The 23,414-nt window shown below is 40.7% G+C and overlaps 1 protein-coding gene across 1 annotated transcript in view; it reads left to right on the top strand.

Moving 5' to 3' along the window:
- The window catches only part of ATP8B4 (ATPase phospholipid transporting 8B4 (putative)), a 187,395-nt gene that overhangs the window by 61,409 nt on the left and 102,572 nt on the right, over window positions 1–23,414 (top strand). Inside the window, exons 5-6 of the mRNA XM_080682656.1 lie at window positions 5,870–5,968; window positions 8,487–8,548. Of these exons, the coding sequence (XP_080538782.1) occupies window positions 5,870–5,968; window positions 8,487–8,548 (161 nt within the window). The remainder of the gene's footprint in view (window positions 1–5,869; window positions 5,969–8,486; window positions 8,549–23,414) is intronic.

The following is a 23,414-nucleotide window of genomic DNA, read 5'->3' on the forward strand; positions in this document are numbered from 1 at the left end:
GAGTCCAGACTCCCCCCACAAGAGCGTGGGTCCCCAGGGGCTCGCCTGGAACCGGGATTCACTGCAGTCAGGACTGGGGCTCAGTCAGGATCCTCTGACTCCCTTTCACTAGGGAAAGGCTATGGCTACCTCCGCAGCCTTTGTGCGCACTGGCCCGTGTGCGCCTTCAGACTTCTGCCTTTCCCAGCTCGCGGTCCGAGGCTTCCTTCCCCCTTCCGCCAGAGGAAGTCAGCCAAGCTCTCAGCCGCCCTTCCTCTCTGCGCGCACAAAGCCCCTTTGCCGTACCTCCAATTCTCTGTGAGCTTTTCTCCTTCCTTCTAGTTGTAGAATTTTCACTCAGCCTGCTTTCCTGTGGTTCTGGATGGTGTACGTTCTGTCTTTTAGTTGTAGTTTTGAAATTGTTGTGCGAGGCAGCAGTTTAGGTGTTTACCTATGCCGCCATCTTGGTTTCTCCTGTAGTGTTTTCATTGTCATTTGTTGTCATGATGTTTTTTATTTCTTCTTTGATCTCTCTGGTAACCCAGTCATGGTTTAATAGCATGCTGTTTAGTCTCCATGTGTTTGATTTCTTTGGGTTGTTTTTATTGTAGTTGATTTCCAGTTTTATGCCACTGTGGTCTGAGAAGATGCTTGATATGATTTCTATCTTCTTGAATTTGAAGACACTTTGCCTATGTCCCAACATATGGTCTATCTTTGAAAATGACCCATGTGCACTTGAGAAGAATATATATTCTGTGGCTTTGGGGTGAAATGTTCTGAAGATGTCAATTAATTCCATCTGGTCTAGTGAGTCATTTAGGATTGATGTTTCTTTGGTGATTTTTTGTTTAGAGGATTTGTCCAATGGTGATAGTGGGGTATTAAAGTCTCCTACTATGATTGTATTGCTGTCAATCTCTCCCTTGATATCCTCCAGGAGTTTTTTTATGTATTTGGGTGCTCCTGTATTGGGTGCATATATGTTTACCAGAGTTATTTCTTCTTGTTGGATTGCTCCCTTTAGTATTATGTAATGGCCTTCCTTATCTCTTGTTATGTCCTTCAGTTTGAGATCTAATTTGTCAGAAATAAGTATTGCTACCCCAGCTTTTTTTTTCAGTTCCATTTGCCTGGATAACCTTTTTCCATCCCTTCACCCTCAGTCTGTGTGCGTCTTTTTTTCTGAGGTGGGTTTCTTCTAGACAGCAGATATATGGGTCGTGTTTTCTTATCCAATCCGTTACCCTATGTCTTTTGATTGGGGCATTTAATCCATTTACATTTAAAGTTATTATTGATAGGTACTTATTTGTCGCCATTCCTATTCTTTACCCCTGTGTTACTTCTTTGCTTCCTGTTTCTTTCTTTCTTTCTTTCTTTTTTTTTTTTTTTTTTTTTTTTTTTTTACAGCAGACCCTTTAGCATTTCTTGCATTGCTGGTTTGGTGGTAATAAATTCCCTTAGTCCTTTTTTGTCCGTGAAGCTCCTGATTTCACCTTCAATTTTGATTGATAGCCTTGCTGGGTACAGTATTCTTGGATTCAGACCCTTCCTTTGCATGACTTTGTATATTTCATTCCATTCCCTTCTGGCCTGATGAGTTTCTGTTGAGAAATCAGTTGCTAGTCTGATGGGGGTTCCTTTGTATGTAACTTTCTGTCTCTCTCTTGCTGCTTTTAAGATTCTTACTTTGTCGTTGGTGTTTGCCAATTTAATTATAATGTGCCTTGGCGTCGGTCTTTTGGGGTTCATTTTGCTTGGGACTCTGTGAGCTTCTTGGATTTGTGTGGGTTTTTTCTTCCCTATATCAGGGAAATTTTCTGTCATTATTTCTTCAAAGAGGTTTTCTATTCCTTGCTCAGCTTCCTTTCCTTTCCTTCTGGAACCCCTATTATGCGGATGTTGTTTTGTTTCATGTTGTCCCAAAGTTCCGTTAGACTCTCCTCCTGCCTTTTAATTTTTTTTTCTAGAAGTTGCTCTACTTGGTATTTTTTTCCATCTTGTCTTCTAGCTCACTGATGCGGTCCTCTGCTTCTTCTAGTCTACTCTTGATGCTTTCTATTGAGTTCTTTACAGCAGCGATGTCATTTTTCATTTCTTCTTGGTTCTTCTTCATTTCCTCTTGGTTCTTGCTCATATTGTTGAATTTGTCTTCCATTCTTTTCAGCCACCTTATGACCATTTCTCTGAATTCTTTTTCTGGAAGGTTGCTTGCCTGCATTTCGTTTACTTCCTTTTCTGGTGATGCCTGCTTTTCTTTCATATGCGGGCTGCTTCTTTGTCTCCCCATGGTCTCTCTTCTCTGGGTGTCTGGTTATGTAGTTCTCTCTCTCCTGGGTTGATTTAAAGGCACAAAATACAGCACTACCAGGTACAACTCACAAGGCACTGAACAGGAATGTATTCATGATATTAATAACCTCCAATGAAGGTGACCACCTGAGAAAGGCAAATTAGGTGATAGGAGAGAAAGAAGAAGGGGGAAAAGAAAGAAAGAAAGAAAAAAAGAAAAAAGGAGTGTGAAAATGAAATTGGGAAAAGGGAAAGTAAAGAAAAAAAAGAGTGAGAGAGACAAGAAAGTGACTAAGAGAGAAAGGGGAACAGACTATATATATTGGGGATAAAACTCCAATAGAACAATCACTAATCCCAGCAAATGCCAGCAACAAGTGCCTGGGGATTAGTACAAACTACAACACCAACTAATATGGAGTGAGGCAAGGGAAAGCTGAAGCACAAAACAAACAAAAAAATAAACAAAAGAAGGATAAGCAGAACAATCTCGCAAAAAAGCATAAAAATTCGATATAATCTACATTCAAGCAAACAACAACAAAAGGACAGAGAGAAGGACAAGTTTATGGATAGCTCAGACAGCGAAGGGAGAGGTGTATGTGGACTTGGAGCAGGGGATTGGAGATTAGATATGTAAGTAGGGTGAAATTTTAACAAGGGGTAAACAGAAAGAATAGGGAAAATCTAAAGCAGTATAAGGGTAAGATAAACAGGACACTGAAAAGGGGGAGGTTAGGAAGAGAGTGATGGCCTAAAGGTAGAGTTGAGATAGAGTAAAACGATGCTAAAGGAAAGATAAAAATAGAATGTAGAACCCTAATCCCAAAATAAAATGAAGAGAAAATAAAATGACACTTAAAAAAAAAAAAGATAAAATAGCAGTAGTAATAATACAGATTGAAAATAAAAATGTAATAATTGAAAAGGTAAAATCAAGTGATGAAAAAAGAAAAAAAAGTTTCTTGATTAAAAGATGCAATAAATGAAAATAAAAAAAAGATAAAAAACATAAAAAAATAAAAGGTAAAAATAAGATGTGAAGTAGTGAAGGTCATTCACTTCCTCTGTTTTTCTGTTTGGCACGCCTGTTTCTCAGTCCAGACAGTATTGCAGTTCCCTGCGATCCACTGCTCTTCAGTGTTGTAAGCTAGTCCTGATTTTAAGCAGGCGGTGTGTCTTAATTTCTCGTATTCCTTTATTTTTGATTACACAAGAGTCAATTTGTGATTCAGCCCCTGGGTGGCAGTGTTTCTGGATTGACTTCCGGGTCTATCTATGGCCTCTCTAGGCAGTGTTAGAGCCTTTTTTCCCTGTGGCACTCACTACCGGTTTGTGGGAGTGGGCTGCCTCAGAGCTGAGTCTCCGATGGTCACTCCCTGCTCCGATCCCCAGGTTCCAGAAAAACAACTTTCCCCTGCAATCTCCCAGGGTGTCCCCAACTGGGTGATCCTATGTATTGGGCTTAGTAATCAGAAGCAAGAATTTCAAAAGGAAAAAGCCCAGTTGTGCGAACTCCGGGACTGCGCGTAAGCCCAGGCACGCAGGGAACGCAGGGGCTGCGCGTAAGTCTGGACTGCCTGAAATTCTTAGGGTGTCCCTGCACGTCAGATCAAAATGGGTTGCTTTTTAGAGTGCCCTTCTCTTAGCAGCTCTGAGGACCCCTTTCCACAATCACAGATCATGCCAGCCCCTACAGCCACGGATTTTTCTAGGCACAGACTTCCCTGGTCCTCCAGCTCCCGCAAAACGTGCGTTCCTCTCTCCCGCCGGGACCAGAAACCTCACCTTATCCCAGGCGAAATCTGACCTTTCCGTGGTGGAGTGTAGAGCTCCTCTGAACCCGTGTGTTTGCGCCAATTGGGGAGCGTTGTTCTGGGGCTCGCAGTCGTTCCTTGGGTGCCTCAGTTGTGGATTCTCAGGCTTCTGATAAGCTCCACTTTCCGGATCAAGATGGCGCAGACTCCGCGTCCAAGCCCGCAGCTCCGGGAGGGGACCCAGCCGCAGTTGGTGCTGCCAGGTCAGGGGAACCCCGTTTAGCAGTCCCCCACCTCCTTCTGGAATTCAGCTGTCTCCCAACCAGCCAACAAACACTCCTTGTGCGACCCTCAGCTGTTCTTTCTTTCTGCTCCGGGACAAGGCTCGGAACACGTCTGTCTATTCCGCCGCCATTATTCCCTCTCCGAGGTTTGTTTGTTTTTAAATTTTATGTGGAAGCTATTATATAAAATTGATTAAGTTTAGAGTTGTTTTAATGAGGCCTGATCTCCATACACTGGCCATCTTCACCCAACCCTTCCCCGCCTGAGAGCCCTGAAGCAGCTCCAAATGGAACCCCACTTGAAAACCACCTAAGAGAACATGCCGGTTGTCATGGTGCCTCTCGCAGGTGGAGGTACAGGCACAAGGCTTTGGAGTCAAATAGACCAAGGTTCAAATTTTAACAGTGTATGTCTTGGCCCAGTTGCTTGACCTCTCAGATAGTTATTTATACAGTGGAAAAATGATATCCAAGGCTGCAGCTTTTCTTGACTCTGGGACACCATTCACAGTGCATTCTGTATTTTACACTGAGGTGCTATTTACATGGAATACAAACCCTAAGCGTTTGTATAAAACAACTTGATACAGAGTCTAACTCAATGGACTTCTCTCAGGATTAAGTGACATAATATATGGAAAGTACTTGGTACATTGTTTGGCTCAACGTAGATGCTCAAAGAATCTCTTTTTTGGGAATTGGTGAGGAGTTGGCAAAATTGTTAAAAATTGAGATGGGTAATTGAGAAAAGACAGGTGATGTTTATATATATATACATATATATATATAATTATTATTATTTAATCCTCACCTGAGGATATTTTTCCATTGATTTTAAAAAATATATATATTTTATTGATTTTTTACAGAGAGGAAAGGGAGAGGATAGATAGAAACATTGATGAGAGAGAAACATCAATCAGCTGCATCCTGTACACCTCCCACTGGGGATGTGCCTGCAACCCAGGTACATGCCCTTGACCGGAATCGAACCCGGGACCCTTCAGTCCGCAGGCCGACGCTCTATCCACTGAGCCAAACCGATCAGGGCTCCATTGATTTTCAGAGAGTGGAAGAGAGAGGGAAAGACAGAGAGAATTATCGATGTGAGAGAAACACATTGATTGGTTGCCTCCCATATGAACCCCGACCAGGGCCTGGGCCAGGGAGGAGCCTGCAACCAAGGTACATGCCCCTGACTAGAATCGAACCTGGGACCTTTTGGTTGCAGGCCGACGCTCTATCCACTGAGCCAAACTGGTTAGGGCTTATCTGGGGAAAGATCATCATCTATGAAAGATTTCATGAAGCTTACTTCTTAACTTGTTATAAAAATTATGTATTTTATCAGGAATTCTGAAAAGTGGTTCAATGATATGTTTATTCTATGTACATTATAACCGAATGCAAACAGAAAGTCATTCTATATGTATATAAATAACTGGAATATAATCCCATTAATCTTTGGCAAGTCTTAGAAAACTAAATGACAACATTTGGAAGATATACTTACTAAATTTAAAAGCCCTAAACTGTTTGAAATGTTTATTTCAGCTGATTCCAGAAATTTCCTCCTTGACCTGGTTTACCACCATTGTGCCTTTGGTCCTGGTGATAACTATGACAGCTGTCAAAGATGCTACAGATGATTATGTGAGTATTTGCTTTTGAGCATTCCTGAGGTCTCAATTTCAATTGTGACCTCTCAGAAGTAGAAAAAAGAGACCCATTTGGAATTTTTAAATTAAGCTCTTTTGGTCAATATGATATAAAAACTCTCTTGCTAGTTGATGATTAATACAAGTCATAGAATCAGCAATGATTTGAATAATGACATCTTTACAATAAATGCCTGACTTCCCCACATTATATGATCTATCAGGAATAGTACTCATTTAGGTACATGAGCTCCCACAAATTGGCTTTAAAGGTCTTATTCATATAGATGTACTTCATAGGAGAGTAAAACGGTAGAGCAGAAAGAAAGACGTTTTGGAGAAAGACACCTTACCATACCATGTTCTAGCAATGTAACATGATGCAAACCACTTCTTTCGTTGCCTGAATAATGTGGCCAATGACATCAGCACTGTAAGAAAGACAAAACGAGATGCCGTGTATAAAGCACTTGGCACAGAGCCTGCCTTACAGGGCGTACACAGTTATGCTTGTTCTCTGCTCCCTTCCTGTCCTGCTCAGTTCTTCTCTGAGCCTTCACATCTATTTCTAAGGTAGAAGTTGTCAAGTTGAGCCAGTCTGAGATGACTATTTCTAGTCCTTTCAGACTCTATATGTTCCAATACCAAGACGCCCTTGGCAAAGCCTGGGCAGAAGTGAGAGTGGCCCCATTTTAAGGCCCAGAGAGTGGGCTGCTCAGGGTTCAGGGCGTGAACTGATTGGTATTTTTTTGTGATGCCCAGCTAGTCAAGTTAGGGGACAGTTTTCAGGTTAGATATAGATGTGACTAAATACCTAATCTCCTTTGTCTCTACTGCAGTTAATGCTTGAATATGCCTTTATTTTGTGATAATATGGGCTGGTTCAATGAATTGGATAGCTTTATGAATCAGGATCTTGGCAGGAAACAGATGTCATTCTGAAATGGGGGAAGATTGGACTAAGATTAATAATGAGGAGACCATTTATAAAGGGTGTGGGCAAGGAAAAGCACCTGGGATAGCAACATGGGTGGCAAAACTATCTCTCACTTGAAGGGGCAAAGGAAGGAAGCAATTATCAAACTTGAGGCTGTAGTTGAGGGCTGCATGCAGCAGTTGGGGCTACCTATAGAGAGGAAGCAGCCACTGATAACCCAGCTTAACGGAAGCCAGGGAATTTCACTTTCCTCTGGCACTCTGCTCTCTGCCAGTGCCACCTATTGGCCAAACCCAACCAGAAGCCAGAGGGCAAGGACCATGTAGATCAGCTTCCTCTGGCACAGGGCAGAGTGGAGAAGGATGGGTGTAGATTTGGAAGAGCAAACAGAAATTATCCAGCCCCTATGTCAATTTGTGTACTTAGACAAAAGATCTATTTCCATTTCTATTGTTCTATTGGTGGGGAGAAGATTGCATGCCAATGATGGACTGACAATTTACTCTTCTACCAATATTATCAACTCTTTCCATGTCAACAAATGACAAATATCTTATTCCTCCTGGTAATACCCATTAACTTATACCCAGCAATCAGTGTAATTGAATGCACTGGGCAGAGCGTAAAGGAAAGACTGGGATGGGTTTGGGAAGGATGTTGAAAAAGAGAAGGGCTGGTTGAAGCATTTTGTATATTGTGATATTGATGTAATATTTTGAATATTTTTAAAAGGCAAAAGCACTAATTCTGATGATTATGATCTACGAAATTAGTTTCATGATACTCCCCCTCATTCATCTGTGCATTTAGGCTAATTGGTTTGAAACAACACCTTATATTATTGGTTTGAAACAACACCTATAGCTTATTACTATCTAATCTTGGCAGTTCACGTAGGAAGTCTTATCTGAATGGCTGCTAATTTATGAGTTTAGTTTAGAATTCATAATATATGGATTCTTCTAAGCAACATAAGATATTTACATTACTGGAATACACAATAAGAAATAGGATCACTTGGGCATAAAAACACAAATCCACACCAAATGTGGTTCAGTATTATATTTTTGATTTTAAAAGAGTACTCAGTATTTAATAAAAGTTCAGTGTTAACAATTATAATTTCTAGAGAATAAAAGTACATGTTGTTACAAGTAATTTCTTGGCTTCAAAGAAATCCATAAAACAGAATAAATGTTGTTCCAATAAAGTATTGAGCACATACGTAAGAGAAATGGAAGTCCTCATTCCCTGTTGAAGACATCAAAATTAATGTATGGTTTTCTCTGGAGCTATGTGGCATATTGTCTTCTTAGAAACAACTAAAAATGTGTGGAAATTGGAAGAGCATGTGGTTAGACTTGTTCCACTAGTGACACCCAGAATAAGGTTTAGTGAGAGAGGTCTTGATTCAGATTTAGAACACGTGGAGATGGGTCCACAGTAACCAGAAGCTGTGCTCATTTTGGGCAGATGGTGATAGTGTTCAAATGAACTGAGAGTACTTTCAGTGTCCTTATTTGTGCTGACAAAGTATTATTTAATGTGTTTTTTCACAAATACTTTGATTTTTTAGTTTCGCTACAAGAGTGATAATCAAGTGAACAATCGGCAATCTGAAGTGCTCATCGACAGCAAGTAAGAAATACATTCTTTGCTTAACTTATAAGATTTCTGGGACCACAAGATGGGGTCTTGACAATGGGTGGCTTTCTCTTTTAATTAAATATATATGTCTTTCCCCCTTTATTGAAAATTTCAAGGTAAGTCCATTTTGTGTTCATGGTTCTTTTTCATGCTGATCAAATGCTTGTGCTGGACACTCAGCTTCTACTTCAAATCCCTTTGGAGTTTCTTTTGTGGAACACAGACATATCATTGTCACTTTCCATTTCTAGGTCCAACACTATTTAGAACTGGCACACATGTGATGTCTTGTATGTAGAAGATGTCTCATAAGTACTTGCATATTTAATTTGGTAATTTCTGAGGAGTATTGCTAGAGAGACTTTGACACATTACTGTATCAAATGACAGTGATAAGAATTTTGTATTCACTCGTTAACTGATTTTAGAATGAATTATTCACCATAACAGATTTTTCATTGCTTTTAAATTCCTCTGTCAATAAAGAAATCTTTATGGGAATGGTTCTTGAATTTGAAATGTTTTAAAACATGTATTACAAACAACAGAAAAAACTGCTCCAGAAAACTTAGCAAAAAGTAAATCTTCATTCCACTGTTTCTTACTCTTTATCTCTTTGTCCTGTTTTGGCTAATAATAACAGATGGAAAAATAAATTTGTGGCAAGTACTTCAACATCATCAACATCATCTTGCCATGATTTTTAAAAAAATACATATTTTTATTGATTTCAGAGAGGAAGGGAGAGAAAGATAGAAACATCAATGATGAGAAAGAATCATTGATTGGCTGCCTCCTGCATGCCACACGGGGGATCGAGCCAGCAACCCGGGCATGTGCCCTGACCGGGAATCGAACCATGACCTTCTGGTCATAGGTCGACACTCAACCACTGGGCCACACTGGCTGGGCATCTTCCCATGATTTTGAATCATTTGGATGCTCTGAAGAATATAATTTTTAAAGGAAATTAATCATATGAAATGAAAAATTTCAGGAAATTAAAGCTATTGAGAGGGGCTAGGTAGCCTAGACAATAACTGATAGAATTGAACTAATTAATCTCTTTTCATTACTAAATTTTGACCAATCACTAATTAGGTAATGAATACATATAGTTTTTCTGTGTTGTATTATTTTAGAAAAGATGTTAAATACATGGTAAAGAAATATGATCTTAATCTAAACCCCTAGTTATAGAGATAGAGACTCTCAAAGTGTGATCCTGGTGTGACATGGATAAGCCATAAAGATACCTGGAACCTTGTGGTTCAATTCCAAGTTAGCAGGTTTTGAATTGTTGCCACTGTAGTATGGTGTTTAAAAGCATGGGTTTTATAGTCAGACTTTAGGTATGACTTTAGTCCTGACCCTGAATAATTCTGTGGTCTTAAGCAAATTCTGAAGAGGTAGTGACTTTTGTAAGCTAATGTGGTGTGTGGCTTTGAGCTGTACTCTTGCATATCTTGACTTTCTCAATTCCTGCAGTTCTGACTTGCTATTACACTGACATTAATATGATTTGGCTAATTTCCTAGGAACATCTGATGACCAGTCTTATTATCTTGACGTATCATCTCCTATAAAGTGTGTTAAAATATGTACAGTTGCATAATGAATTTGAAATAATGGCCTGAGTATATCTTTTAATGTCTCTCAAATTACCAGTTAAAATTTGTGTCATTATATGGGCAGTGGTAGATATTGAAGACCCTACCTAGAGGCCATAGGTTAATCCAGTAACTTAGATATTCAGGAACTTGATGACTAAATGTCTCCCACACGCGCTAGCTAACATTGTCATTACTATTGGAAGTAGCATTAGTGTCACTGTCTTGTGGTTTCATTTAGATTTTTGTTGAGTCCTTATGAGGTAGCATCTCTTTGTAATTCAATATGGTGTGACATTTTTAAAAAGTACTGTTGCTGATGTTGTAAAGTTGAAGGGAGAAGCACATATCATTGAGAATGGAGTATTCTTTAGGATTCAGTTAAAATCAGGCAATGTTTTCCATGTGTAAGATTACCTACTACTGTGATTTCCTTGAGGGCATCTTTCTTGATCAGGTCTATGTCCCTTGAGCCTAACACAGTGTCTGTTAAATTTTCAAACTGAGCAGTAACAAGTGTCCTTGCTGAGAGGGAATTTACCAGAAAAGCTTGATCTGTCAAATTTTGCTGAGTCCCATCACTAGCCAACTCCTGTGGCTGGGATGGTGGCCTTTGCAGAATGTACTCGGGCTCTGGAGATTGGCTTTTCACTTTTTGGTTTTGAGAAGTTGGAGACATCAAATGGGTTTAGGACTGAGATAGACCAGGGTGGTTTGAGTCCTCCTTGGAGCTGGTTGTAGTTGAGGATGCTGTTAGTCTCTGATCAGACCATCACTACCTTCCTGTGCTCACTCCCTGTGTGCATTGCTTCTAAGGGCTTGCGCCTGCCACTTTCTTCAAAGCACTACCCTTGGGCTGCTGGAGCCAACGATTAATTGGTGTGGGAGTAAGAAAGAGCAGCAGCCCTGCCTCAAATTGAACAAGCTGTTAGGTATAATTTGCATCCCTGAGCTCCTGTGGAGACCAGGCTGAGGATGGGACTTTGCCTGCAATCACACCATTGTGTGGCTTCTTCCCTTCATTGTGTTGCTTCTCATTTCTCTTACCGGTTTATCCCAGAAGTACTTTCCTATGAGCCAATTGCATGTGAATCTGCATCTCAGGTCCTGCTTCTTGTGAACTTGATAGTAGTTAATGCATACTTAACCCCATGGCAATGCTAGTGGAAAATATCAGGAAAGTGCTTTTGGGTCTGTGGGTCATAATCCAGGGATGAAATAAAAAGCCTGGAGGGAATCAGGGAGTCCAGGTATTTCTGGAGGTGAGTGTCATATTGGGGTGGGCACCAGCAGGTACTTGTGGTTTCCTTGTGTGTTCCTGTTGGAAGGTCTTGGACTTGGGGTTCATCAGGGCAGCAGCCATCATCAGCTTCTCCTGGAGGGAGAAGAAGCATGGGGGGAGATGCCTGAGGGGAAAGGGGTATAATGAAAGCACTTTGCAGGGAACCTGGGTCTATGTAAGTGATCACTATGTGACTTTGGCAATTAATTTTCCTTCCGGGCATCAGGTCTCTCTCTTTCTGTGCTCAGAAGTGAGGAAGGTGGGCAGCTATGTTCAGATTCAATACATATGTATTGAGCAACTAGCATGAGTGGGCTACAGTACTTCCACACATAACTCTTACAAATCCCAAGGTGTGGGTAATAGTGCCTCATTTTAGAAATAAAGTGATTAAGACCTAGAAAGGGAGTGACTTGTTCAGGGTCCTATGGCAAGTAAGAATCCAAAGTAGGCTTCTACCCAGTCATAAAGCAATGTTTAAGTATGAACTTTGTGGTCTGGTCATATCTATTTACTAGTATTTTATATTTGAAGGGCTTTGTTTACTCATTGTTTTTAGCACTGTGCAAGTTGTGATGTTGGACATTGTAAACCTAAGCCACAAAATAACTAGAGAAATAAAACCCTTCCTTTATAACCTTCTTTTTCAATTTTAGTTTTTTGGTTTTATTACTCATATTCCTTTAAAGTCAAGACCAATCTTCTGCACCTGCAATCTGTTATAATATGTGAAAGTATGTAAAAAATAGGTGTTGTATTTGACTTGAATAAAATCTTTTGGTGACTTTAGTTTTAAAACTAAGTAGGAGTGCCCTGGCCAGGTGGCAGAATTGGTTGGAGCATTGTCCCGTACACCAAAAGGTTGCAGGTACAATTCCAGGTTGGGGCACCTATGGGAGGCAACATCTCATCTCTCTCTCTCTCTCTCTCTCTCTCTCTCTCTCTCTCTCTCTCTCTCATCAATAAAAACATATCTTTGGGTGAGAGTTAAAAAAAAAAACTAAGTAGGAGTGGCATGATTCCATACACTAAAAATTAATATGACTGCCAAATAAAAGGTGCACGTTCTTGCCTCAGGTAAGACGACATATATCTGCTGACTGAATCTGTGAATATCAATAGACTAGAGGCCCGGTGCACACAATTCGTGCATTGGGGATGTCCCTCAGCCTGGCCTACACCCTCTCGCAATCTGGGACCGCTGGCTCCTAACTGCTTGCCTGCCTGCCTGATTGCCCCTAATCACCTCTGCCTGCCTGCCTGATTGCCCCTAACCACTCTGCCTGCCTGCCTGATCACCCCTAACTGCTTCTGCCTCGGCCTCTGCACCCAGGACCCAGGCTTCCCTCCCTCTGGCCGGCTGCAGGCACCTGGGACCCTGGGCGGCGCCACCTGGGCCCTGGCTTTGTCAGGAAGGATGTCCAGAATGACGCCCAGGCTATCCTGTCTAATTAGCATATTACCCTTTTATTAGTATAGATACCCAATGTTTCATAAGAGTAGGTTTCCTCAAGTCATGATAGCATTCTTGGCCACCATGGGAGCAGGTGAGGGGCTATGAGAGGGCATCTGGAAGTTGCTGCAGAGGTCATTTAACCCGATCTCAACCTGGGCTGCATATTATATCCATGCCCCAAGCCCCAGCCCAGCTCCCAGCAATTAAATGAGGGTCTTAGAGGTGAGGCTCTGGTGTTTTTATAAAGTTTCCAAGATGATTCTAACATGCAGAATTAACAGCCTCTAATGGCAGCCATCTCTTTACTTGTATCTATATCTCTATGCTTATATCTCTCTAATATTAAAAGCATCTAAGAAAAGAAATTCCATTAATTCTTAAAATGGTAAGCATAGTTTTCCATATTATAACTCTCCTTACAAAGGAATGATTCTATAATGCTTAAAGGCTGCATAATATTCCATTAAATGCATGTCTCATAATTCAAATGAGTACTTCCTTATTGTTTGATATTTCATCTGTTTTTAATTTAAAATATTGTTTTTTGATCTTCCTAAATTATAGATCAAATCTGGGTTTTTGGGACATATTTATAAACTCACCTAGGAAGATTACATTGTACCCATTATTTCCTATATGAAGTAATTAGAACTTGAAGCATTATTTCTCAGTCCACTGAATATCAGAGAATCTAGGGTTTAAGTGTGAGCAGGACCAGGTTGGGCATATTGACTAAACCCTGGGAGGGTTCAGTTTCATCAAACATGGGGGTTCCTGGATGGGTGGCTCTCAGACTTCCAAGTTTATATTTTCTTTTTTTAAAATACGTTTTTTATTGATTTCAGAGAAAGAGAAGGAGAGATAGAAACATCAATGATGAAAGAGAATCATTAATTGGTTCCCTCCTGCATGCCCCACACTTGGGGATCAAGCCAGCAATCTAGGCATATGTCCTGGCAGGGAATCAAACCGTGACCTCCTGGTTCATAGGTCACCGCTCAACTACTGAGCTACAATGGCCAGGCCAAAGTTATTTTTTCTTAATCATGGAAGACACCCCCAAAAAGTTCTGTTTTAAAAAATGTATTAGTGACATATGCAAACCCCCAAACATCAATAATTTGACACAGTTGAATATAAGTTTTATATTATAATTACTAGCTACATAGCACTCATGTGTAAAGTATGTACATCAGTTGTGGTCTGCAAAGTTCCTGAATACAATTGGGCAGCGATTGGGCAGCGTGACCAGCAGATCCTTCAGGAGGCTGTGATGGAACTTTTTCCATCTTCTTTGTCCTGCCAGATTAGAGGCTTGTAGACTGTCAGTCAAAAGATCTATCATTTGCTGCTGAAATAACTTACCCAAGAGAGGGGGAAATTCATGTATGGTATTGCCCTCTGTTGGATTTGATCCAAAATGTCAGTCGTGGTAAGAGTGGATTATTATTATTAAATATGCTCCTCCTTTTCCTCCTTGGGCACCTGCAACAAAAAATACCAAAGATCACTGAACTTCATGCATCTGAAGCTGACACATAGTTGGTGAGTCTGTGTGCTTCTTATAAGTGGGGGAGTGGGAACGCATGAGGTTTTGGGATTCTGTTGGGAGACTGATGAACCCTGCATTGAGTTACCTTGTCTTCATAAAGGCTTTGTTGGCTTGCAATCGGAGTGGAGGCTTCTGTGATTAAACACATGGCAGAACCCCAATTTTCTGAGATTTAAAATTTTTTATCTCCAGCCCACCGAGATCATTTATATATTATTAGAGGCCTGGTGCATGAATTCATGCACCAGTGGGGTCCCTTGGCCTGGCCTGTGGGATCGGGCTGAAACCGGCTCTCCGACATCCCCCGAGGAGTCCCAGACTGGGAGAGGGCGCAGGCCAGGCCGAGGGACCCCACCAGTGCACGATTGGGGCTGGGGAGGGACCGCGGGAGGGCTCCAGGGCATGTCCAGCCCATCTTGCTCAGTCCTGATCAGCTGGACCCCAGCACCGAGCTAACCTACCTGTCTGAGTGTCTGCCCCCTGGTGGGTGGTCAGTGCACATCATAGCAAGCAGTTGAGCATCCTTAGCATATCATTAGCATACTATACTTTGATTGGTTGAATGGCTGACCCAACACTTAGCATATTAGGCTTTTATTATATAGGATGATGGTACCACTGGGACTAGGGGACAGCTATTTAGGGTCTATATGAAGAGACTGCCTATTTGAAAGGAATATTGAGGCAAAAAACTTGATTCTTCTTCTTTCAAACTATGTTAATAAAACATACTATTATGGGCTTAAATGACAGTGAGTTCAAAAGCAAGCTAGTGGGAGTAGTCTCAATGTTTTTTTCCCAGAGGAAGTTATTTAAAAATTAATTTAATTTTTAGCTCATGCTGCTCACTCACAGAAAACATGTTTCAAAAATAGTTTCACCCTCAATAAATTAATTTCAGTTTCTTCAGTCTTGGATTGATCATTTTTTGCACAGCCTTTGCGTGTCAGTTTTGCAGATGGAACTGTCCATTTGCCAATGTGCTGGTTTCTGTATGTGAGCCATGACACTGTTAAGGTTCTTATAAATGATTTTCTATTGTAATCAATTATTATAGTGCATAAATACTTTTTTTGTGTGTTAAATTTGTAAATGGTGACTATTTCCCCAAATGAGGTACATCTTGAAATAACAGGAAATTATAACACTTTCAAAACTCTGTACATGGGCTTTTCAGTGGCATCTCCTGATTTCTTTTTAAAATGTATATAATCCAGATGTTAGCTGTTCCCTTTTTCTCCTCTCAAAGATCCCTCAGGTATCCTCCCCCCACCAAAAAAAAAAGCATTAGAGAGCAAGGTAGAGTTGAATGAAGATTTTGTGGGGGTCATAAATGAGGGGTTTTATATCACATACTTCATAGCAAACAATGTGAAATCCCATTTTAACATTTTTCTTCCTCAAAGTTCTCTTTTTGCTGCTGGCCTTGTGTAATCTCTTCCCCATTCAGTGCTCAGTGTAGTTGGCTGCAATCTCATTCTCTCAGTATTTGGGGCCCCTCATATTTATCTCCCTTTTATTACTCAAAGTACTTTGGTTCATCCTTGGCTCTGAACTCAAACCCATCACAGCTGCTCACTAAAACAGCAGATTCCTCTGTAATGAGGACCCACTTATTTTGCATGACAATGAAAGCTTAAAATATACCATGTTCTAGATAATATTTAAAACTTGGTTCTCTCTACTTAAAAAAAATAGATTTATGTATTTCTTCTTTGTTGTCAAAAGATCTAGAATTTCTTTTGAAAAAACAAACCCAAACCTAAATCACAAAGGCCTTAGGGAGTTAATAATGTAAAGCCCTCTTAAGATCTTAAAATCTGAAAGCTAAAGGAGATTATAATATTACAGTGAGTAAATTTGGTTTTAATCAGAGCCCACATGTTGTCAATACCAAACCAAACAAATGTTTTAATAGCATTTGTTGATTAACTACTTACTGTCGATTAACTACTTACACATTTCTGCTACAGGAACATTTTGCTTTAAGTATCCTGAGATAGTATCAATGAGTTAATTTCTTCCATGCATTTTAGATTGGTATAGTATCTGTTTGCTGTAATAGGAAATTAAGAAAACTTAAAAGAGTATAAAGAAAATATATAAGTTACTGTTGGTTCCAGTACCCAGCTTAGAGTATAAACTACAATGAACTTGTGAAAGCATTTTATTGATCCTGTTCCTCCCCAATCTTTACTTTCTCCTCTTTTTTTTTTTTTTTATCCTTTCAACTCTTCCACACAATATTCATTTAAAAAATAATTATTTTACTATACATTATTGTCATGGTTTGAATGATGGTCCCCCAAAAGATATGTCCACTGGGGCCTTGAATGTAATCTTCTTCGAAAAAAGGATCTTGGCATATATAATTAGGGATCTTGAGATGAGGTCATCCTAGTAATCTATCACAAGTTCATGGAATGCCTGAGGCTACCAGAGTTGGGGAGTGAGGCATGGATCAGATCTTCCCCTGGAGCCTCCAAAGTGAGTGCCACCCTGATGACGCCTGGATTTTGGACTTCAAGCCTCTAGAACTGAGAGAGAATAAGCTTTTGCTGTTTTAAACCATCTAGTTTGTGGTAATCTGTTATAGCAGACCTTGGGAATGAATGCTCTCTGGTTTTTAGCTTTTAGTTGAGAGGTTCTGTTTGTTCATTTGTTCATTTTTTTACTCAATAGACATTTATGAAATGCCTACTGTGTGTCAGGCAGGATGCTATATGCTAAGGATGCAAAATTAAAGTAGACACAATTTCTGCCTCGAATATAATGCAATCATACATATATGGTATTCAATAAGCTTATCTGTAGAATTGTCACAATACTCTCAGCATTTTATTGTTTTTACTAACAAGAAAGGCGAGTGAGCAAAATGACTAATCTCATTAGAAATGTGCAGCTTTTGAAAATTCTTATCCATATGCAGGCTCTGTAGACAAACCAATGCCAGGTGGCAGAAAAAATTCAGTAGGCTTTGGGAAACTGGTTGGAAAAAGTGCTTTGAAGCTGTAACTCAGGCGAACACTACACCACCTTTCAACTTGAGTAGTATTCTCAAAAACTAAGATCTATTTCCTTATTTCATGCCAAGAATTAAAAAAATTTTCTTTCTGCTCGTTGACTTTGGGCAAGAATTAGATGTGCAGTAATACAAGAAGAAAAACAAAGAGGGGCAGAGAGCGTAGAAAGTAAGAGTAATGATCTCTAAATTATATCCAAAGATTCAAAGTACCTGGGAAATCTGGGGGCTATAACAGGGATATTGTCAGCAACACCTGGAAAGAGAACTCTGGCAGTGGCATTGTGGACCAGTTACCAGAGATAAGGAAGGAAGGGAAAGTGTAACTTGGATTGTGATGCTAAACATTGCAGAAGGAAGCAAATGAACCATAACGATGGAGAAAGAATAGATTTTGAAGATGGTGGGGTGCGTGGGTGGGAAGAGATCAACCGAAGAACTTGTATGCATATATGCATAACCCGTGGACACAGACAACAGGATGGTGAAGGCCTGGGTTGGGGAGTGGGAGTGGGCTAGGGGAATAAAGGGGTCATATGTAATACTTTCAACAATAAAGATTAAAAAAATAAAAGTTGATAGCATTTTTAAAAGGAGAATATAGGTGCAATAAAGTTTGCTTTCTGTAAGTTTTAGAAAAGAAGTGAGCATTCATTCAAAATGAGTACTTACTGGATTTTAAAATTGATTAATGTCCTATATTAAGGCTAGTATGAGAGAGTTTGAAGGGGGAAAGAAGAAAAACAAAGTATTGAGAAATGGAATTAAGATTAGAGAGGGCTTCATGGAGGAGAACACAGGAACATCAGTAAGATAGAAGGGGCTATGTTGGCAACAAGGGATGAATTTTATTCAGATCATTTAATTTGCTCTGTGTGTCAGCCACACCTGTTAAGATTTCATCAGGGACATGAAGTAGAATTTTACAGGGGCATTTAGAGTAGTGGCAGGAATTCATGTTAACCACTCATGCACCTATCATTCAAGCCACACTTATGTGACACTCACATATACCAGCCACTATGCTAGATACTGGGGATATAGGGATTACTAAGACCTACGATCCTTCCCTCAAGGAGCCTGGAGTTTAGGGGCAGAGATGGACAAATAAACAGACTATTTTACAGGAATAAGTGCCATGATAAAAGGAAACCTGAGATGCTGTGTGAGCACACACACACACATGTGGGAGGACCCTAACACAAGTTGGAAGGCCAGTAGCAGGGCTGTTATTGTCTCAGAATAACTCATGGAAGAATTGGCCCCCAGCAAAGATCAGCCATTGAAGAGCTAATTGAATGATGGGGTGAGAGAGAAGGGAGATCAGAGGAGGATTAGGGAGGGATCCAGGTTATAAAGGATGGCTAGCTCTTCATATTATAAGTAGAAGAAAGCTAAGAACATGCTAGATGAAAAATACAGAGAGATGATCTGACTTACATTCATTCTCTCCTTTGTCTCTTTCCCATCTCCCCAGCTATGTGCTCTGGTAAAGTGTGGTCCATGACTGCCATCCTCATATATAGACTGGTCATATAGGACTGTTGGAACCTGCACTGTCTTTTCCACCTCATGAGGCAGGAGGGTGTTGGGAAAAGCCCACCAGCCTGGTGTCAGGAGGCTGAGGTCTGGTCCCGGCTCTCTCACTAATTGGCTGTGTGACTAAGAACCATGGACTTCAGTTTTCTCAGCTTAAAAGAAGAGGGTTGGATACCAGTCATTTTCAAACTCTTTCCAATCAGCAGAGCACTTTCAAATGAAATCTTATATGGAAGCTCAACATACAGAACAGATATAAGTGTAGCTGCCCAGGATGAAACTTGGTGGGGGTCCATATGTGTTCTTGGCTGCTCTCTCATCCTCTGTGGTGGCCCTGGAGGGGCCTCTATGGACATCACTGGGCTGTATGGTGCTTGTTCAAATGAGGTCTGAGAACTGCCTGGGACCAGATCAACTGGGCACAAATTCTTGAGCCTTTTCCCAGACTTGCAGAATCAAAACCTCTAGGTCTGAGACCCATGACTCTATTTTAATCAGCCCTTAATGGAATTTTTATGCACATTGAAATTTGAGAACCACTGGGCTAGATACTTCAAGGTTCCCCCCAGTCTTTAAATACTGAGACTCTGTGACCCTCTTTAGCTTTGTTGTGATGGTGAAGAACCTAAAAAGGGATGTCAAAGACTCTACAGGATAAAAAGACTTAACTGAAAATGGGGAGTCAGAAGTGTAAGGGTGGATATTATGATAATAACAATAATAGTAATAATAGATGCAGTAATAGTAATAACAATAATAGATGGCAGTGGAAGAGGAGAATTGGATATAAGCGAATAGGTTACAGAATGGATTAGGGAAAGTAGAGAGCAACTTTAACCACAGGATCTTCTAAAACTGAAGATAGTGTATTCCAGATGGATGAAATTGTTGCAAAAAGTGTCAGGAGACGATTCAGAGCATGAGGCTGCCAGAGGTAACACCTTGATGAGATCTTTCCACAAATCTTGTGCTCACCTCTATCATAGCACATAGCATCTTCATGGTCTCCTTACCATTCATGTATTTGTCTGTATATACTGAGGCTGTTAGGTGCTGGGAATAAGCTGAGGCAAGAGTGCTGCTAAGGAAATGATTATAGCTCTAAATAAAGAGGTGTGTGTGTGTGTGAAAGAGAGAGAGAGAGAGAGAGAGAGAGAGAGAGAGAGAGAGAGAGAGAGAATTAGGCATTAATTAGGCAAGGGGGGGTGATGGGACGAAAAGGAGAATTGCAGATAGAGGTATCGGCATGGGCAAAGGCTCTGTGGACTGAGGGAGGGTGGGGATTATGAGGGACTGAGTGCCAGAAGCACAGAGAGAAAGGCTGAGAGAAGAGCAGTGTGAGATGAGGCTGGACCCTGAAGGGCCTTGAAGACCATGTTAAGTGTTTGGAATGGGGGGGAGAGTGGGTGGGTGGGAAGAGATCAACTGAAGAACTTGCATGCATATATGCATAACCCATGGACACAGACAATAGGGTGGTAAAGGCCTGGGGAGCCGGGCGCGTGTGGGCTAGAAGAGGTCAATGGGGGAAAAAAGGAACATATGGAATACTTTCAACAATAAAGATAAAAAAAAGAGTTTGGGTCTTTTTCTTAAGAACAGAGAAAATACATAGAAAGGATTTACCTTTTGAAAAGCTCATGCCTGCTGCATGGGGGAGAAAATCAATGGAGGGGGCCAGGGTAGATGTAGGAAGGGGATGGCTTTCTATTGCTGTACTTGTCTGTTCTTATACTACTGTGAGTTACTGGAGGCTGAAACAATCTCTGTATTCCCATCACATCCCTGAACAGTGCACTGTATCCAGATGATGCTCAATAATTATATGATGGATGAGCTGCATGCAATTAAATGAAATAAATGAATTATTTGGAGTCAAGGTCAGAATACCTTTTAAGTACTTTACTTTCCCCCTTTTTCTTCCTCCAGCTAATATGGGGCAAGGGGAGGTGTTCACATATTGCATGTTCTTTGAACATCATTGTCTGCTGTCATTGCCACTTGAGACTGGTATTTGCTGTGGGGTATTTGGATAACAGCCCCATCTTTAATCCAAGCACTCAGTGTTACTGGGGGTCTCCCTGACATTGCTACACATTAATGTGCCTGGGGCCATGCCTGACATTTAATGAAAGGGACAGGATTAAGTCCATCTGGGCTTCACTTTTGAATGAGCAGAACTCAAGGTAGTGTTTGAAACAGTGCTTACTATTTCTTTTGCAGCTACTCCCTCCCCTGGCCTCCCGTCACAGCATGTTGGAAAACAAGCATGTAGGAACCTGGGAGAGAGGTGCAGAGATAGGCTTCCTCATGTCCACATCAGATGTTGGCCTCCAATCAGACTTTCTGAACTGCCTGGCTAACAAATCCTGTTAACCCAGGTTACCTCATCTGGTTACCTTGCCCCTCACCAGGCATTTCTGTTTAGACATATTTTCCCCCTTCACACAGCTCAATTTTCAAATCAGATGATCATGTGGCTGGTTGCCTGAGAAATCACATGTGGGAGCTGAGAGACCCACACAGGGAACTTGCCCTCGCTTCTGGAGAGCAGGTCTGGAAGCCATATGAATTGTAAATAGTTTTAAAATGTAAAAAAGTAAAGCTTTCTGCCAAAAGGCGAGAGCGGAGTTTCTTTTTCCCCCTTTCTAGACTCAGTTATTAGGTATCTGTTGAAAATTACTGACCTCTATCATACAATCTGTTTACTGTCTCTATCAGCTGCGGCCGGACCAGCCAGATTTACCCCCGCTGAGGACTCAGCTCTGCCAACACTTGCTTTATTAGAAGTAGGGTTGGGGGTCACAGCTATGAACCATGAGTACAGTTGTTAGATACATGATTTTCATGGAAATTTGCCTTTGTTCATGGAATTCTCCCTTCTGAAACTTGGGTGATAGAAATAGGTTAATATTTTTTAAAATAACAGAGCCTAGTCCAGCCGGTGTGTCTCAGTGGCTGAGTGTTGACCTATGAACCAGGAGGTCAAGGTTCAATTTCTGGTCAGGGCACATGCCCAGGTTGCAGCTCCATCTCCAGTGTGGGGCATGCAGGGATCAATGATTTCCCCTCATCATTGTTATTTTTCTCTCTCTCTCCATCTCCCTTCCTCTCTGAAATCAATAAGAATATATTTAAAAATATAAAATAACAGAGACTAATTTTCCAATAAGAGCAAGAAAGAAAATAAATAGGAAAAGAAACATGGCTCCCTTTACTTGCTCCTCACCAAGTACCTAACGTACTACACCATCACTGCCCATGTTGAGAAACATTGCTCAGCATATGTCCTGTGTCTTTGTGCTTCCTTCTCTTACCTGATCTTTCGTTATAGAAAGTAGTTCCATAGACTTTTGTTGTTGTTGTTGCTTTTGGCTTTCATTCTTGTGGGCGCCAAGGCACAGAGACAGTCACTATTTCTTACATATAGACTACCAGAGACACCCTTCCATTCTGTATTGGCAAATATCTTCAGATTCCTCTCATTTTCCTCTTGTGTTCCAAATTTTGTCCTTTTTTTCTGTATTGTATTTCTCACTCCTCTTCTAGGGTAAAGAAAAAGAAAACTAGAGTTGAAATACAAAGAATGATAGGGAAACAATATTCAATATAGGCCCTTTTTGTCAAATATTTTAATTGATTTGTAGGGAGAAAGGGAGGGGGAGAAAGAGATAGAAACATCAATGTGAGGGCATAACATTGATCGGCTGCCTCCTGCACACCCCCCACTGGAGATGGAACCTGAAACCCGGTTTTATTTGTAATCTGCAAAAATATATGTGCCCTGATCGGGAATTAAAACAACAGCCTTTTGGTGCGTGAGATGATGCCCAATCAGCTGAGCCACACTGGCCAACACAATATGGGCCCTTTTAATTAGGGAACATCTTAGGATATTAGATGTCTAAAAAGGTAGAGATTATAGCAGAGTTTATGCAAATAAATATGCAAAGGATCGCAGCATAAATGCTTACAATTGGCGTGCAGATTTGTTCATGTTCAGTTTCAAATCTGGTACTGATAATGTCAAACTGCTCAAATGGTACCTAATTGTTGGCCACCATCTCTGGCATGAAATCTCCCAATTAACCAAGTCGAAAATACAATTCCCAGCAGTGGGTCTTGTGATTAGGAAAGAAATTCAAAAGAGGGCAGATTACTTATACACATATTTAGATATATTTTTGAAGATTACAAATAAAACCATCAGGCCTGAAACCCCTCTCCCCGCTCCCCCATAGCCAGATAACAAAGGGCTTAGGGGCGTGTGAGGCCAGCCTGTCATTGCTCTGAAGCAAAAAACTTCATCCTGGAGCTGGGTGGAGCACACATATAGAGTATTTCCCAGAAAGCAATAGAAAGGGCAAGATTTTGGCAGAAAGGTTTCATTTTCCTA

The sequence above is a fragment of the Plecotus auritus genome, assembly GCF_963455305.1.
Source record: "Plecotus auritus genome assembly, chromosome: 1".
Classification (NCBI taxonomy): domain Eukaryota; kingdom Metazoa; phylum Chordata; class Mammalia; order Chiroptera; family Vespertilionidae; genus Plecotus; species Plecotus auritus.